We start from the raw sequence: 16,230 nt of genomic DNA on the forward strand, positions 1-16,230 counted from the left end.
GCTTCTAGAATTCCATAAAAATAAATTATTATATCTTTTTTCCTACAAAGAAAAGAAAATGGTTCCTAAACCTGTTTTCCATATGGTGATGAAAAGTGAATGCCTATACATATTATGGGTGTTCCTTAAACCATCTCACCTATAGCTTATTGAGCAAATATTTAGTTACTCAGATTTATTATGAGGTAACATTTCTCTTGGTCTTTAATAGTCTAATACATGGGGTTATCTAGCTATGATGTACAAAATGGCTACTATCCAAGAGAACACTTAATGGAAGTTTCATTTATCAGTAACATTTAATGCAGTTGCTTGGTTTATTTAGTTTGGATTAAAAAAGCTTGAAATGAATTTGTGTATTATTAATATTGTAATTAACATTAGCATAATTGTTTTTTGAGATTCCTATGTTGATATCTAAAGCTTCCTTGTGTAATCCTGGACAGTAGCAGCCCCCTTCCCTGAATCCCATGTTCCCCCAGCCCCCTGGCTGGGGAGCTTGTCCCAGCCCCAATCACTCCCTCACTGTGGGGGTGTTGATCTGCACCCCCCCCCACCTTGCCCCTTCTCTCACCCCTCCACACACCACAACAGACTTACCAGCTGGAGGCAGCTGTGTCCAGCATGGTGAGGACTGCTGCCTGTTTAGTCTGTGGCCGAATCTCCTAAGTGGTGCCGAATCTTTTCCAAATTGATTCAGATGCTTCCAATTTGATTCGGACTGTTAATTGGTTTCCTGATTTGATTCAGATTCAGCTGCTGAATTGAGCCAAATCTCCTCCAAATCAAATCGGCTACCAAAGCTTCGTACAGCCCTATTCATTGCACTTTATTCTTTATGTGAATGTAGTTAGACGCACAGTTGCATCTTTATTTCTGACACTATAAAGAAACAAATCTTTTACTAATATTTCTGTTGCATAATATTTAGTACACAGGCAGTATAGTAATGCTGTGTGCCATGAATGCCACATGCCTCTGGAGGCTGCGGGGGTGTGGTGAGCTCCCACAGGCAGTGGCGGCACTGGTGGCAGCGGGAGTATGGTGGCAGCAAATGGTGAGCTCCCACAGGTGGCCATGGTGCTGGCGGCGGTGGGGAGGGGACCACATACAAACACTCCAGCAGTGGCCTGCGGAGATCAAGGACCGCTCACAGACACTGTTGGCAGCGGGGGGAGGCAGCGAGTGGTGACTGCCCACAGGCACTGCCAGCGGTGTCGATGACAACTATTTGCAGGGGGTGTACCACCAAGCTCAGGAGGTTTGCGTGCACCCCCTCCGAATCACCAGTGCTATGTAAATTGAGAACGTTTCTTAATCTTAACCCTAAGCTGTTCTGCCATAAATGAGTGCCTGTTGTTACAACTCTAAATATTGACTTGTCGCATTTAATAACCATAGTTTTTACAGGACCGCAGAAACTGTCACCTTCTGACGATGCCACAATGACATAACCAGTAATAACTAAGCATTCTCCTATAGTGATGGTCACTGGCAGTATGTTAAACAAAAGGGTAAAATAGCATATAGTACCATAACCAAAACATAAAACAACAAATTGATGCTGTGAATAGAAAGTAGTGGGAGCAGAAGGAATAATCTATTCTAAGAGACCCTCATACCCCAAACACATGACTAGTTGAAGGATTAATTCAGACCCAAATCAAGATCCTGCATGTTACTAAGCTAAACTAGCTTGTATACTTCATGTAGTAATTATTAGCTGGATAGAACTAAATATATGCTCAAGTCTTCTAGAAATATATATTATAAAAATAAAATAATATAGCTTGATTTTTCCTGATTATTAAGGCTATGTACAGATGTTTTGTTTTTTCCTGAGAGAGTTGCTTTCCCAGGAGAAAAACTACACATGTACAGACGTTTAGTATTTTTCTCTCAGAGCAAACATGGCCATTCTGGAAGAAAAATATCTATATTGAGGGCAACCTGAGTCAGATGGTTCCCAGGAGACTATCTCTTGGAAGACAGAATGGCTGTACAGGTAACTGTCTGCGGAGTGGTCCTCTGGAACCCCAGGAAGCCTTTCTCCATGCCCTTCCTGGCCCTGCAACCCAGGCAGCCAGGGAGACCAGTGTCAATCCCAGCTAAGCAGGATGCAGAACATGCCCCCTGAATGCTTCGAGCTTGTTGGGAAAGCCCAGGTTAGAATACCAGTGTTAACTAGCCATGCTATGTATCCTGTGGATTATATATAATACTATTTTTTATCATGCCAAGCAATTCAGTAAACTGAAGAAATAGAGCATTCTGACTGAATAGATTATTGATGATCAGGTCAGAATATACAGAGATTAAATTTCTTCCAGTTGACAATTTTAGATGGAAAAGCATTGTTTTTAATATTTATCTCTCAAACTGGGTGTTTTTCATGACACCTGGTTGCTGTGCAGTCCTTCTAATTGGGGTGCCACTTTTTGTACCACTAGGTATGCAAACACCCACATGTTGTCACCAAAATAAACCCAGCAATTTCAAATAGGACACCATAATGTTAAAAACTTTCTGATCTATTGTGGTCTTTCTGGATTCTTTGCGATAGAAAAATTGTTCCATTTTTCTGTATTCAGAAGAAGTAAAAAAAAAGTAACACTAGTTTTTGAAATGGGATGCCATTAAATTGAGAAAAGAAATGGAGGGGTGCCCTGAGTCTAAAACAGTTGAGAACAACTGCTCTGAGTTATTGAGGAATACTTTGGGGTTTTTTTTTAATTTTTTAGAAGATACAGTTAAACTGTCAGGAAACTTTCATGTTACTCGTGTCAGGTGAACCTGCCAGCTGAAACTTTATAAAATGTGGTGCTTATGAGCAAGAGTTGCAAATTTAGACTGCAGTATTAAAACTGAAGACAAGATCAGAAGGTAAATCTATACAGTTCTTATTAGGTTATGTTTACAGAGGAAGATGTGAAATTCTACCTCGCAGAACTGGCCCTTGCTTTGGATCATCTACACAGCTTGGGAATTGTATACAGGGACCTGAAGCCAGAAAAGTAAAGTAAAATGTATTTTACCTACTATTATATGTATTTTATTTAATTGTTTCCTCTTATTCTGATGATATTTTCTATCATATAAAAGCTTAATCAATGCTTTTTGTAATATATATTGTTTTTAATAGTTAAAATATATTCATGCTTTAAATATAAAATATAGATTTATTAAAATTGGAAATTAGTTGACTTACAAATAGTTAATATTCATGTTTAAATTGCTTTATGTAAATATTCATGTTATGTCTATTGGTGAATGTGAATTTTAATTTTCAGCATTTTGCTTGATGAAGCAGGACATATCAAGTTAACAGGTAGGAAAAACTTATTAGTATAGCTCATTAATATTTGTGCAAAAGCTTACAATGTGGTAAAGATATTGTAGCCAGGGTTGTCTTGTATATTGGCTGGTGTTTGGTGATTTTAAAAGGTGTTTTAGCGTGATTTTTATTTCTTATAAATCTTGGCAAGGCTTTTTTTTTTATACTGTAACTAACATAGGCCCAGATTGCTCAATCTGGTATGCATTAGCCAGTTTGTATGCCCTTGTAGAATACCACCGACAGTGGGGTGACTACATGAATGAGTACTGAGGACTGCTCGCATAAATCATATTGAAAATTTAGCAATAATACGACTAAAAAATTGAAGAGGTAAAAATTGAAGAGGTCATTCTTAAAATAACTATACTTGTTAGTTCTATGTTTTTTTAAATACCTTTTGCATTTTTAAAAACAAGTTTAACTTTGAAGGCATTTGATTAGTAAGTAATAGTGGCCTATATTAAGGCTGACTGTAAAATTTCTTTCTATCTAAAGATCAAGAGTAAAGGAGATCATTGATCAAAACAGCAATTTCAGTATGCTGAGCCTTTTAGGATAGGAAAAGAAATGCTGCTGGTATAAAAGATGTTGGTGCTGACAACAAGGCACCTAAAGCATTCTTTAAAAAAATCTAAAAGTATATTAAAAATGTAATTTCTAGCAATTCTGAATGATCATTTTCTGCCTAATGGCAGAAAACATGGTTTTAAAAAATTTAATTTAAAAAATATGAGGCTAGAATACATATACATATTGGCAATTAAACCTGTTTTTAATAGGGCATGCTGTAAATATTTAGTGAGCACAAAGCATTGTGAACATTTACTTGTACATTTTATTAGCATAGTCAGATTATAATTAAGGAGGTAACTGTATGTTATAAAATCCACTATCTGCTTTGTTGTGTAAATATTAACAGTCATTAGACCTGATTTGCAAGCTTAAAAAGAGATTTAAACTCATCCATTTAGTGCAATTTACATACACAATAGATTTCCTTGTTTAAAAAAAAAAAAAATCCTTGCTGTTGCATCTCTTAGCCAAATGGATTTTACATAAACCACAGAGTTACCTGATATTTATTATTTAAAAGTACAACCGGATGTGTTCTTCCTTCAGGGTGTAAATGCTCTTAAACAGCCCAAGGGATTTAATTCCCTATATACAATGTCATTGATGATGAATTTTCAATTCTCTTGCATTTCTTCAGCTTCTGAGTTGCTTTCTTTCTGCCTTCTGTTTCTCTTAAGCAAAAATTTGAAACTAGTATAAATAATTCAGAATAACTTGCTTTCTCCTGGTCATATTCAGAAACGTTGGCTCTTTGGGGCCTTCACTGCCCAGGAATGATTAACAGAAAAGCAGAGAGGAGGGCAGGCTGGGCTAAAGTTTTTTATTTTTTCTTCATTTTGTCGGATAAATCAATACTTTAATCCCCTTTCAATTTCTGCTGAAGGGGGGAATAAGAAAGTCTTGTAGTTATTTGAGGCAGGGGTCAAATAACTTCTTTTCCATCAACATTTGAATGTTGCTTTTATGGTGGCCCCGAGTCAGAATTTCAGAATTTCTCTCTCCTTAGGATGAAAAGAAAATGGAGAGGAGCAGTTAATAATATAAATAATAATTTTTTGATAAATATGTATACATCTGAAGTAGAGGAAGAAAGAAACGGGGGAAAGAAGATACTTCAGAAGCTGAGAAATTTGACATGATAGCCATGCAGGCTGTGTCTATGAATCTAGATAGAATCAGAGGCTGATTTCTGAAGTGTATATTTTATAATTGTATACAAAGCAAAAATATATCTTGTTATTCCTCTGTTTGTCAGTTCTTACACTTCTTTTCTGATTGAATCTTTGTACTGCCAGTAACTAGTGCTCAGTAAATATTGCAATTTAAAGGTACGTGAAAGGTACGCAGTGTCCATGGAAGTGAGTGATAATGTACAACTTATTAGAATCAAACCTATTGAAGGCAAAATTGTGAGCTTTCTTCACATTGCTTTGTCAATGAACTTGTATGTTGACCTGTAGTCTTCTATAATCTGAATCTAGGGTGTGCAGACAGGCATTTAAAATGTTTAATTCTGTTGGTCTGCATATCCAAAAATAGTGCTGACTCTTTCATTTCTGGCTTAATACCAATAAGTGTTAGCTTTGTTGCTCCCAGTCATGTCTCCCATGTAAACATAATAGTGGCCTCTCTTGAAAAACTGTTTCAGTATAGGTAGGGACCTACTCTAATTGTGAATTTGCTGTTTCTGTGAACACCACAAAAAATGGCTGTTGCCACGAACACTGCAAAAAACGATTTTGTGCTGAATCACACAGGGAGGTGGGCACTTGCTGAAAATAAATGCTGGCTCCCCAGTGGGAGCCAGTGGTCACTGTGGTCTGGTTTTGCAGCCCTCTGAATGTGTGTGTGTGTGGGGGGTGCCCACTCCTCCCTCTGCCATTGATTGGCCGAGAGGGCTGTCTTTCATGTGATCCCACCCCTCTCCACCAATCAGCAGCAAGGGGCAGGGCCACATGAAGAGCAGCCCTCTGCCATTCAGCAGTGAGGGGTGGAGTCACATGAACGGTAGCCTTCTCCACCAATCAGTAGTGGGGGACAGGCCACATGAAAGGCAGCCTGTGAAAATGGCGGCCAGTGCCATGGTCAGCCCATGAAATTGCCTGTCTGCCACCTTGATTTTGGTAGGTCCCCTAAGTATAGGTGCTGAGAACTTAACTTAGTTGCTCTCATTCCTCAGGCCTTTCCTTCAGTAAGAGAGTTGTTACTTTGGTAGAGCAGGTTGAGCTTGCATTTTTTTTTGCCCAGGTTGTACCAGTGTTGCAGATAAATAGTAATCTTTGAGTTTGGGGTCTGTAAGTCCATCATTTTTATAACTGCATGATTCCTGAGAAAGTAAGTTTTAAATTATCACGTTCATCATCAGATATGAAGCTGAAGTGTATATAAAGGTGAGTGTAACGAGAAATATAAGGTCTAATGTTGAACATTGTACACATATCATCAAAAATGACTATACAAATGGAGTAGAGTTATACCCAGACTACCAGTTTTTATATGCAAGTGAATACTCATGTGTAGGTTATTGCATGTGCAGATGTGCTTGGATAATTACATGGGCATTTTTGCACTTGCAGATAACCTCTACTCTTTGCAAATTTGCTTTCATCATCTAATATCATTGCACACTGGGGCTGTAACAACACTGCTTTCAAATTGAATATGCTCTGAGGTATCTAGGTATTAGAAGAAATGTAGTATTTTTCTCTGTAGCTACAGACTTTCATACTTTTATTACATTACATTGTGTCTAGTTCCAATACTTCTAGCCTAGCTTTACCAAAAATAATTCTTGTACATGCTACATTTGCTAGTTTGCGTAAGAGCTTAGGGCTACATTTTCCAAAGAGATCCGGAGCCTCCATTATCATAATAAAAGTACAAAAATTGTATTTTTGGGGAAAGAAGAGTATCATATTCGTTGAGAACCCAAAAGAGACATAAGCTGTTCTGAAAATCTGTCCTTTGATATTTTTTTCTTTCCTACCATAAAGGTACTTCTGTTAAGAAGCTCATTCTAAAGTTGGGCTTATATCAAGTATCAGATAAAATAATTTGTTTCTAGCTTGATTCAGTCATTAAATCTCAGCTGGAGATGAGCCTTTTGTCAACTCACTTTTTAAAATATATGGTTTAATTGAAGCCCCTATGTTCTTTAATAGCATACAGCCATCATATTTTAATTCTTGTTTTTACTTGCATTATTTTGGTAATTTAAATATTAGTGTTTCCTTTAATGAAACTCATTTGTATCCAGTTTTTCCATTTTATAGTAAGCAAGCAGCAAAGTCTCACCAAACAGTACTAGGAAGAAAAGTAGAACTTTTTGTTTTTGTTAAGGTTCTAAATATGTAATGTATTCAGCATCTGATTCTAAGTATGAATGTTAGTAGTTTGAGCAGTTGAACCTGAATTTCAGTTCACTCTAAAATGTCCTTGGCATCACACAGTAGACTAGTGTGAGACAAGTCACTAAAAAAACCTATCGTCTACTATTCCGTGAGCTCTAATATAAACATTTTACTCCTAAATATTATTTTACTGTGTCTCCAAAATATTATTTAAAATATTGTTCTTAAACTTTACTAGATGTATTTTTGTAATGCTGTTTGTAGACTTTGGACTCAGCAAAGAATCAGTAGATCAAGAAAAGAAGGCCTACTCTTTCTGTGGTACTGTAGAATACATGGCACCTGAAGTAGTAAACAGGAGAGGCCACAACCAGAGTGCAGATTGGTGGTCATTTGGTGTTCTTATGGTACTGTATATTTAATTGCTTAAACTTGTTTAGCAGTCAGATATATTGCATGTATTTAAAATACATGTTAAATAACTTTGAGTAACCTTGCCTAGACATAATGGGCATTTTTTTTGGTCCAAAGGGAAGAACTGGAAGAAGGCAGTAACTGAATTGTTATCAAAGTAGCAATTTTATTTGAATTAAGTTTAACCTAGACTTGTTTAGACCTGTAAGGAATACCAAATTGATAAAAGTTTACATAAATATGATAACTCTTATTGTGTTACTTATTTAGTTTCTTTCATTTTGGTGTGAAGCTATATCTTGAGTGTCTTCCCCATACTACTTATTAGTAAAAGAAAAAATTGAGGGATTTGCAAAATGCTTGATAAGTGTTTGCCAGAGAGAGCCTGTTTGAATGAACAGCAGTATAATGAAGTGGAAGACACCAGTAATGCTAGTATTTCTGCCTGTGTTTTACAGTAAACTTATTTTATTAGCATAAAATTAATATTGAAGTTAAATATTAAGGCAGTTTACTTTTTAGCATTTTTTGTTTGTGGAAATTTTTTCTTCAGAAGGATTTCCCATAAAACTACAAATTAAGTAGGTTTCAGATTTGAGCTTCATCACCTATCTTTGTTCTATAAAAGCATCAAGGTGTTTTACATCATTGTCGTGTATCAGTATCATCTGCCTATGCTAATTATCATAAGTTGCTTTGGACATGGGGGAAAAAAAAACCAAACTAGTGATCATTTTGCTTATATCTCTGAAGACTTCAAGTCTTCATGTGTTTGGTGTAGTAGTACATTTGGGAATTTATTATTTAAAATGTTGTAAGAGTAATTTAAAAAAAACTTGATATTGATTAAGTAAACATTTGTTCTTTTCAGTTTGAAATGCTTACCGGCACACTACCATTTCAAGGTAAAGATCGAAATGAAACTATGAATATGATATTAAAGTAAGTATATATTCTATTTGTGATAAAGTATTTTTTTTTATATTTTAGAAAGTCAGAAAATGTAGCTGTAATATGTTTTAGTTTGGGTATTGTAACTTGCTTGTTTTCAGTATGTGAAATTTTATAAAATGTGAAACAAAAAAAGTAAAGATGTGATCCCAAATTATGGAGATTCTAAAGAATATCTCCATGATTTCAAACTAGAGGAATAAACCACTATATTTATTGTGTTTGACAAAAAACAGTAAAGCACAGAAGGAATTTTATGAATTGCCATTGTTCCCAAGCCCATCTTATTGGCACAGTGTGACTTATTTAATCTATTTTGTGCAAAATTGGGGTGTGTGTGTGTGAAGGAGGTGGTATTTGCAATAAGACAATAGGAGTGTATTTGGTATCTGTAAACAGTAAAGTTCCCTACCAAATCCTGATGCCCTTGTTTGAGGGAGAGGAGACCTACTGCCCTTTTATAAGGGTGTTTACATACATTTGGGGAGGATAAATTGACTTAAAACTGGTCACCCAATCTAAGATAAGTGTTTGGGGAGGGAGCACTAGGAGAGAGGATTAGTGGGAGCCAGCAGTGTCTGCAGGGACATCAGGGAGATGGACAGAGTTGGTAAATTGAGGGCAGGCAGGGTCTGTGGGGGCTTGGTGGGGTCCCTGAGGGTTTGGCAGGATCCAGGGGGGCTTGCAGGCTCTATGGGGGAGCTCTCTTTCCCCATCTCCAGATGAACAACCCCCCCCCCGACCCCCCCCCCCCCATGCTTCCTGCCTCTACCACCACCCCACCTTGCTCCGCTCCTGACACTGCCAAACCAGCACTGGGAGTGGCTTGCAGGATGGGGGTTTGACAGGTTTGGGGAGATGGAGGCTGGCTGGTTCCCAGGGGAGAGGAGGTTGTCTGTTTGGGGGTAGTGGGGAGGGGACCAGGGGGCTAAAAATAGCCCTGTGCCAGGGAGGGTGTAGAAAAAGTACAATCCTACGACTAGGGCTGGGGTCATTGGCTGGGCTTTCCCAGCCCTGGAGCTGCACTGGGAACTGGATAGAAGTTCAGGATAGTTAGATTGGTCTAAAAATGGCTGACCTGATCTGCATACCTCAGCAGGTGGGTTAACTTAAGTTGGCTCAGCCATTTTTAGATGGATCTAACTGTTCTGAACTTCTCTACAGTTCACACTTAGATGGATCCTATTAATGTAAGGTCTGCGACTGGGTGAACTAAGTTTAGATTGGGTGGCCGTTTTTAATGTGCTCTAACCTCTCTGAATGTATGTACCTAGCTTAAGTGGCTAAACAGGGAATTTCCTCTAGTTCAAATGGTAAAAACCTAGGCATTGGAGGAGGAATGTTAAAGGAAAGAAGTCTTGTTCTGGCTGTTTGGAAAAGGGAAATGATTGATTTTTATAGTCTTAGTTTTGCATACAAGTTTCAAGCTTCTTGAAAAACACTTATTGAAATAATTTAAATTGCTCAAAATTTTGTAATTTTGTCTGTGAAATTAGCCACCTTGGTACCATTACATTAGCAGATAAAAATCATTACTGAATCTTTCTCTTGGAAGAAAAGATAAATCAGGTGACCTGGGTTACGAGTGTATGTTCAGGTTCATTTTGGCTGTTATAAAATAGGATCCTTTTTATTTTGTAATACATCAATATATCTGGAAAGATCTTCAGAGATCTTAACTGCTTTACTCACCTGGAGCTTAAATCTGCCTTTACTTCAAGCAGCATATTTCTATCATGTTTGTTTTTTCTTTTTTTCCTACCATTCTTTTAGAATGGCTTGATGATAATATCTACCTGCTTTGGTTAGTCTATAAAGTGAAAATCCACCCTGCCTTCTATTCAGATAACATGTAGGGAAAGATGTAATCGAGACATCTAAATCCACAGCTTGAAATCAAACTTTCCCACTCTCTTTCTTTTTTTTTGCTGCAGAGCAAAACTTGGAATGCCTCAGTTCCTTAGTCCTGAAGCTCAAAGTCTTTTAAGGATGTTGTTTAAAAGGAACCCATCAAATAGATTAGGTAAGTTTGTTTTGCCTACAACTGTTGAAAGTACAAATAATATAATATGTGAAACTTAATTGTGGACCTAAGCTTAAATTGAATAACCATATCAAACTTCAGTTTTGTCACACGTAGTTGCCCAGAGTAATGTGAATATCCTGGATTTGGGTCATCTAGCCCAGGGGTGGGCAAAATGCAGCCCACAGGCCGGATGTGGCCCACCAGGCCATTCTATCTGGCCTGCAGGGCCTATAAAAACTTAGAAAATTAATATTTATCTGTCCCTGGCTGCCTGTCATGCAGCCTTCAGTGGCTTGCCAAAACTCAGTAAGTGGCTCTCCACCTGAAATAATTGCCTGACCCTGATCTAGGCAAATCTTAGAGGGAGGCTGTATAAAGAAGAATGTCTTGGAAAAATCAGTGATTTTTATAAATCCTGAATGTAGCATTCTCTGTAGACCAAGTTAACTGCCTCAGTTCAAGCAGGCGCAGATAAACCGCTATTTATAAAGATAGCGTAGGGTGTATGGATTTTCTTTTGCAAGGTGTTTGTGGGTATAGATGCATGTATATTTGGAGCAGTTTTAAAAGGGGAACTTTTCTCAAAAGAGGAATAGCTGTTACTTTCTAATTGTAATATGCAGGCAAGCCAGGAATGATACAAATGCAGCATAATTTAAAACTGAATGTACATTCCAAGTGTGTTTGTCCATACATCCCTGACCATATCAAATAATCTGGATTTTCAGGAATTGGAACCTGGTGAACTTGTGTGATAGTTTTTCAGTAGTCTGTGCACCAATATTTTAGTACATAGCTACATTTTCTCATCAGTGTAACCCATGCTGTTAGTCTGGCAACATCAACAGACTGTCATTCCAGGAAAGAAGCATCTCTGGGACCCTGTATAAATGTATCTTACTCTGGCTCCATCTGTATGCCTCTTTGTAGCTTAATATGGCTTCCCATTTTCCTGTTTTTGCTACTGGCTCTCCAGAGGCACGGCACAGTAGCCTATCATGCTATCCAAATGGCTAGTAATAGTAAAGTAAAAGAGACATAAAGTGCCAAAAACCAGGGGCAGTTTGGGGGGAAAAAAATCATTATATTCCCCAATTGCTTTTTTGGGAGTTTAGCACTAGATTAACTGTTCAATTAGCGACTTGCAGGCAAGCATTCTTGAGTCTTTTGTTTGCTGTTTTTATGTGCCTTGCAAACAGGCCATTTTTACATATTTTAGTAAAGCTGAACCAGGCCATTTCACCTGTTGAAAAGGGAATTTGAAAAGTGACATTCAATTCCTGTGCATTCTTTTTCAGTTTCTGCATTTAATTATGGACAGTTTCCCAGAGAAATAAAATGTTTAAGTTGATTCCATGCGAAAATTTTAAAAAGGGGGACAAAGTTTCAATGCAGTCTTGTTCAGAGCTTTTGCCCTACACCAAATTGTAAATTCAGCTCTTGTTTTCTGTTAATGTCAGGAGCTGGTTCAGATGGAGTTGAAGAAATCAAGAGACATCCTTTTTTTTCAACTGTTGACTGGAATGTAAGTGCAAAATGTTCTGAATTGAAAATCCTTTTCAGTTTTGCAACATATCTTTCTATTTGCAGCAAATTAAGCAGGGCACGCTAGACAGCACGTATTGCTGCTGACCATTGTATTTGAAGACTGCATTACTCAACACAATAATGTTGAAGCTTCTGGTCAAATGATAAAATATGCACTAACATTGAAAATGGTGATTTGAATTGCAGCATTCTACAGTTTTAAAAAGCCAAAGAGAAAGAACCTCTTCAGTGAGAGAGAAAAGTTTGTCTGTTCTCAGGCGATGCGTCAGAGCAAATCTTGCAGCATGTGCTCATGTTTTGTGTGCAAGTGATCAGATTATTTTGAATAGCAGTGTTTGTAACAGTGTTCGTCAGGGCTACAGATGTGTCCTGTGCTGCCTCATTCTCCTGTGCATTATAATAAAGGATCATCATGGACAAAACCCTTTTTCAGTTTCCCTTAGCTGCCTGTAGCAATGAAATGGAGCCAAGAAAGCCTCTCACACATTACATCTTTTGAGTTCCAACTTCTCTTTTTCCCCACTAGCGTGATGAAAAGCCGCTATCTCTAGCCTGCTTATTCCTCAGCATGTGTTCTTTCATTTTGATGCTGCAGTACAGGTCTGCTGTAAGCAGCACAGACTCTAGCCCATCAGAGTTCAAATTCTTCATTCTATGAGGTTTCATTCCCCTGTTCATACCATGGAAGCCCTAATAGTCATGAGGATGAAGCTGCAATATATATAAATGAATCTTAGACAACTGTATCTTCCAGAGCTAAGGCCAACAGAAAGAAATTGGCCTCTTGACTTTTAGCATCAATGATATCCAAATAGGTATATGTTGTTATCATTAAGGACCTGCTTTTTGAAGGGCTGGAACTCTTTTAATTAAAGAACTGAGGTACTCTGCTCCTTCAAAGAAAGAATTGACCCCCTGAGAAACAGTCTGTTCTTGTGGCCTGCAACCGTGAATACTTTGTAAGAGCATGGTCTACAAAGATATATCTACTCTCAAAGTCCTTTCGCTTTTTGTCTCAGTTTAAAAATAAACAAACAAAAAACTACAGAAAAGGTTATCCTGGGACTTTTGCAAACTTTATCTGTATAGCAACTCTTAAGATACAACTTTGCCTGTCCATCATCACAGTTAACTCTTGTGCAGGCTCTTGTAATCTTGCATCACAGTTCCAGCACAATCCCACTCTGGCTTTGATAAATACACACGTGTCCATCTGTTACTTTTTGTTCAGCACTTAATATGGTTATGTTTCAGGTCTCCAGGGCTCCAAAATCCTTTGGTAATAGAAATAGTAATTATTAGAGAAACTATTCTATTTTTATAAGTGTACCTAGTAATAATAGGGACAAATGCTGGGTCCTTCATCTGGGTAGGAAGAACCTTCACCATATCTATATGATGGGTGCTGGTCCACTGGCTGGCATTGCATCTAGAAGGGACCTAGGGGTGACAATCGACCAGAAGATGAATATGAGCCACCAGTGTGACTAAGTCACCAACAGAGCAAATAGAACGCTGGTGTGCATCAGCAAATGTGTCTCCAACAGATCCAGAGAGGTGCTCCTCCCTCTCTATTTGGCATTGGTGAGGCTACAGGAGTACTGCATCCAGTTTTGGGCACCACACTTCAAGGATGTGGACAAGCTCAAAAGGGTACGGAGAAGGGCCACCAGTATGATCTAGGGTCTGGGGGACATGGCCTATGAGGAGAGACTTTGGTATCTGGGACTGTTCAGCCTGAGCAAAAGAAGGCTGACAGGTGACTTGATAACTGCCTATAGATATGTCAAGGGAGAACACCAGGACCTGGGTGAACAACTTTTCAGAAAAGCCCCCACCACCATCCCAGGAAGATGCAAACCAAGTTTCAGCTGGACATAAGGAAAAACTTATTTTCTGTATGGGTAACTAGAATCTGGAACATACTTCAAGCAGAGGTGGTGCTGTTGCCATCTCTAGCAGTCTTTAAGAGGAGGCTGGACAAATACCTTGTTGAGCTCATTTCAGCCCAATTACTTCCTGCCCATGTCAGGGGAGCAGACTTGATGATCTTATAGGTCCCTTTGAGTCCTCCTTTCTATGATTCTGTGATAATAGTGATACTTAGCAAGTGGCCTTTTAATTGTAGGGGGCTGAGATTTAAAAGATACCATCTAGAAAATTTCTGTATTTTTCTCAAATACAACATACTCCAAAATATAATATGGTCCTTATTTTTGAAGAGCAGAACAAAGAGAAAATACCTTGTAGTAAGCAACTGAGTTAGCAGCAGCTAAGGAGCCAAGCTTGCTTATTTTTTCTGGTCCCTGTGGATTGCTGAAGGTTTTCACTTCGTTTCAGCTGCTAAGTGGAAGAACTTGCTCTTATCACATTTCTGAAGTACAAATGCACACTCCACTTTACAGCAGCAAGTTTTTGGGGGCAAAGGGGTGTGCTCTATACAATAATTTGAAATCTCGTTGGCTAGTTTCACAATTTTTTTTTAAGTTTATTCCATATTTACTTGCATATCACATGTACTCTCTTCCCAAAAATTAACCTTCAAAAATCGGGGTGGGTGTCCTGAGGAGAGAAGCCAATTTCTGGACCAGAATAGAAGCATAGAGACAGTGTAATGACTGGTGAGGAGTCGGCTTCTCTCCAGCCATCATTTAGCAGGGGCTGAGTCCAGTTTTAACCTTCTCACAGTTGCTGCCAAATTGGCAGTAGCTTTTTGCTGAGCAGCCCACCACGACTCTGAACAAAAATTCAGTCTTTCCATAACAAGGTGTTTCTAAAGGCAGGGGGATAGGAGGGGAAAAGTGTGTGTGTGTGTTGCATTTGATAGTATCTTGTGTATAATCAGTTAGGTTTTTGAGGATGGTTAGTTTCTCCTCTTTTTGAATGAACTGCTGCGATATTAGCTTGCATTCTTTTCAGATCCTACATCTTTGGAACTGGGATGAGCAAGGAAATTAATTGAAGAGAACAAGGATGGTCTAATGGGTAGTAGCTAGGGAGTCCTGCACTTCCTTGACATTTGCATGGAGTTTTGATGTACATTTGTCACGGTAGGAAGGCTAAATGAGTTTTCTGTTCCTCTTTCCAAATTTGAAAATCTAAATTAGGAGTCCCTAGCACTGATGGGACCCTGTAAAGAGGTCCCTTGTTCTCTATTTCTCATCTACAGAACCTAAGAAAGATTGGGAGGAATGGCTACAGTAATGTCAGTAACCTGTATTCTTGTTAAATGACTCCTATTTGTTCTTCCAGAAACTGTTCAGAAGAGAAATTCAGCCTCCATTTAAACCTGCTTCTGGAAAACCAGAAGATACCTTTTGTTTTGATCCAGAATTCACAGCAAAAACACCAAAAGGTAATATTTTTTAAGTTATGAAACAGTAAGGGGAACTCTTCTTATGAAGACAGCTGGATCTCATGGTATCTTTGGTCTGGAGATAGAAAATTAGAATCATTGATGATGTGTAGGGAGTTTGTGCAAAGACTCAAGACAGGATATGTACAAACCAGACTTCTGCATGTTAAAAATTAACAGCCATTTGTTGTCACTTAGCCAGTAGTATGTATCGCCGTTTATTTCTCACTTTTTCTTCCTTCTTTTTTTTGCCTCTGATTTCTTTTTTGGGCTATGTCTATTTCTACCTGGCTCTGCTGGCAGAACTTCTGGCAGCAGAAAGGAGCCACCTCCTCCAAGCAGCTGGAACGTGCAAACCCATGTCTCTCTGGGCTGCAAGTGACTCCACTTAGCAACTGTGCTGGCAGAGCAGGAAGTGAAAGTGAAATAGCTTTTCTGGGAGCAAGGAAAGTTCTGCTCTAGAGGGTTTTCAGTATGGGTACATTCAGAATTTTGTCAGGAGAGATGGGAGTTCTTCTGGCAAAACTTTGTTGTATAGACGGACTCCAGAGAAAAAAATCCTTAAGCGGGCATTGTTTTCTCCCATTTCCCACCTTCTAGCAACTGAAGGGTAAAATGGTGGAAGAAAAACAGCTTTTTGCAAACCTGTTCTAACTGGCCGAGAGGGGAGCGGAAA

The 16,230-nt window shown here is 38.4% G+C and overlaps 1 protein-coding gene across 2 annotated transcripts in view; it reads left to right on the forward strand.

Moving 5' to 3' along the window:
- Nucleotides 1-16,230, forward strand: part of RPS6KA6 (ribosomal protein S6 kinase A6) — an 84,824-nt gene that overhangs the window by 37,511 nt on the left and 31,083 nt on the right. For both annotated transcript variants that reach the window (XR_009463957.1, XM_014607235.3), the window contains exons 7-13: nucleotides 2,908-3,014; nucleotides 3,291-3,328; nucleotides 7,525-7,667; nucleotides 8,546-8,616; nucleotides 10,560-10,648; nucleotides 12,112-12,176; nucleotides 15,452-15,554. Coding sequence is in view for 1 of the 2 variants with exons in the window: in XM_014607235.3 (XP_014462721.2) it covers nucleotides 2,908-3,014; nucleotides 3,291-3,328; nucleotides 7,525-7,667; nucleotides 8,546-8,616; nucleotides 10,560-10,648; nucleotides 12,112-12,176; nucleotides 15,452-15,554 (616 nt within the window). In the remaining variant the exon portion in view is untranslated. The remainder of the gene's footprint in view (nucleotides 1-2,907; nucleotides 3,015-3,290; nucleotides 3,329-7,524; nucleotides 7,668-8,545; nucleotides 8,617-10,559; nucleotides 10,649-12,111; nucleotides 12,177-15,451; nucleotides 15,555-16,230) is intronic.

Source organism: Alligator mississippiensis, chromosome 8 (genome assembly GCF_030867095.1).
Source record: "Alligator mississippiensis isolate rAllMis1 chromosome 8, rAllMis1, whole genome shotgun sequence".
NCBI classification, from domain to species: Eukaryota; Metazoa; Chordata; order Crocodylia; family Alligatoridae; genus Alligator; species Alligator mississippiensis.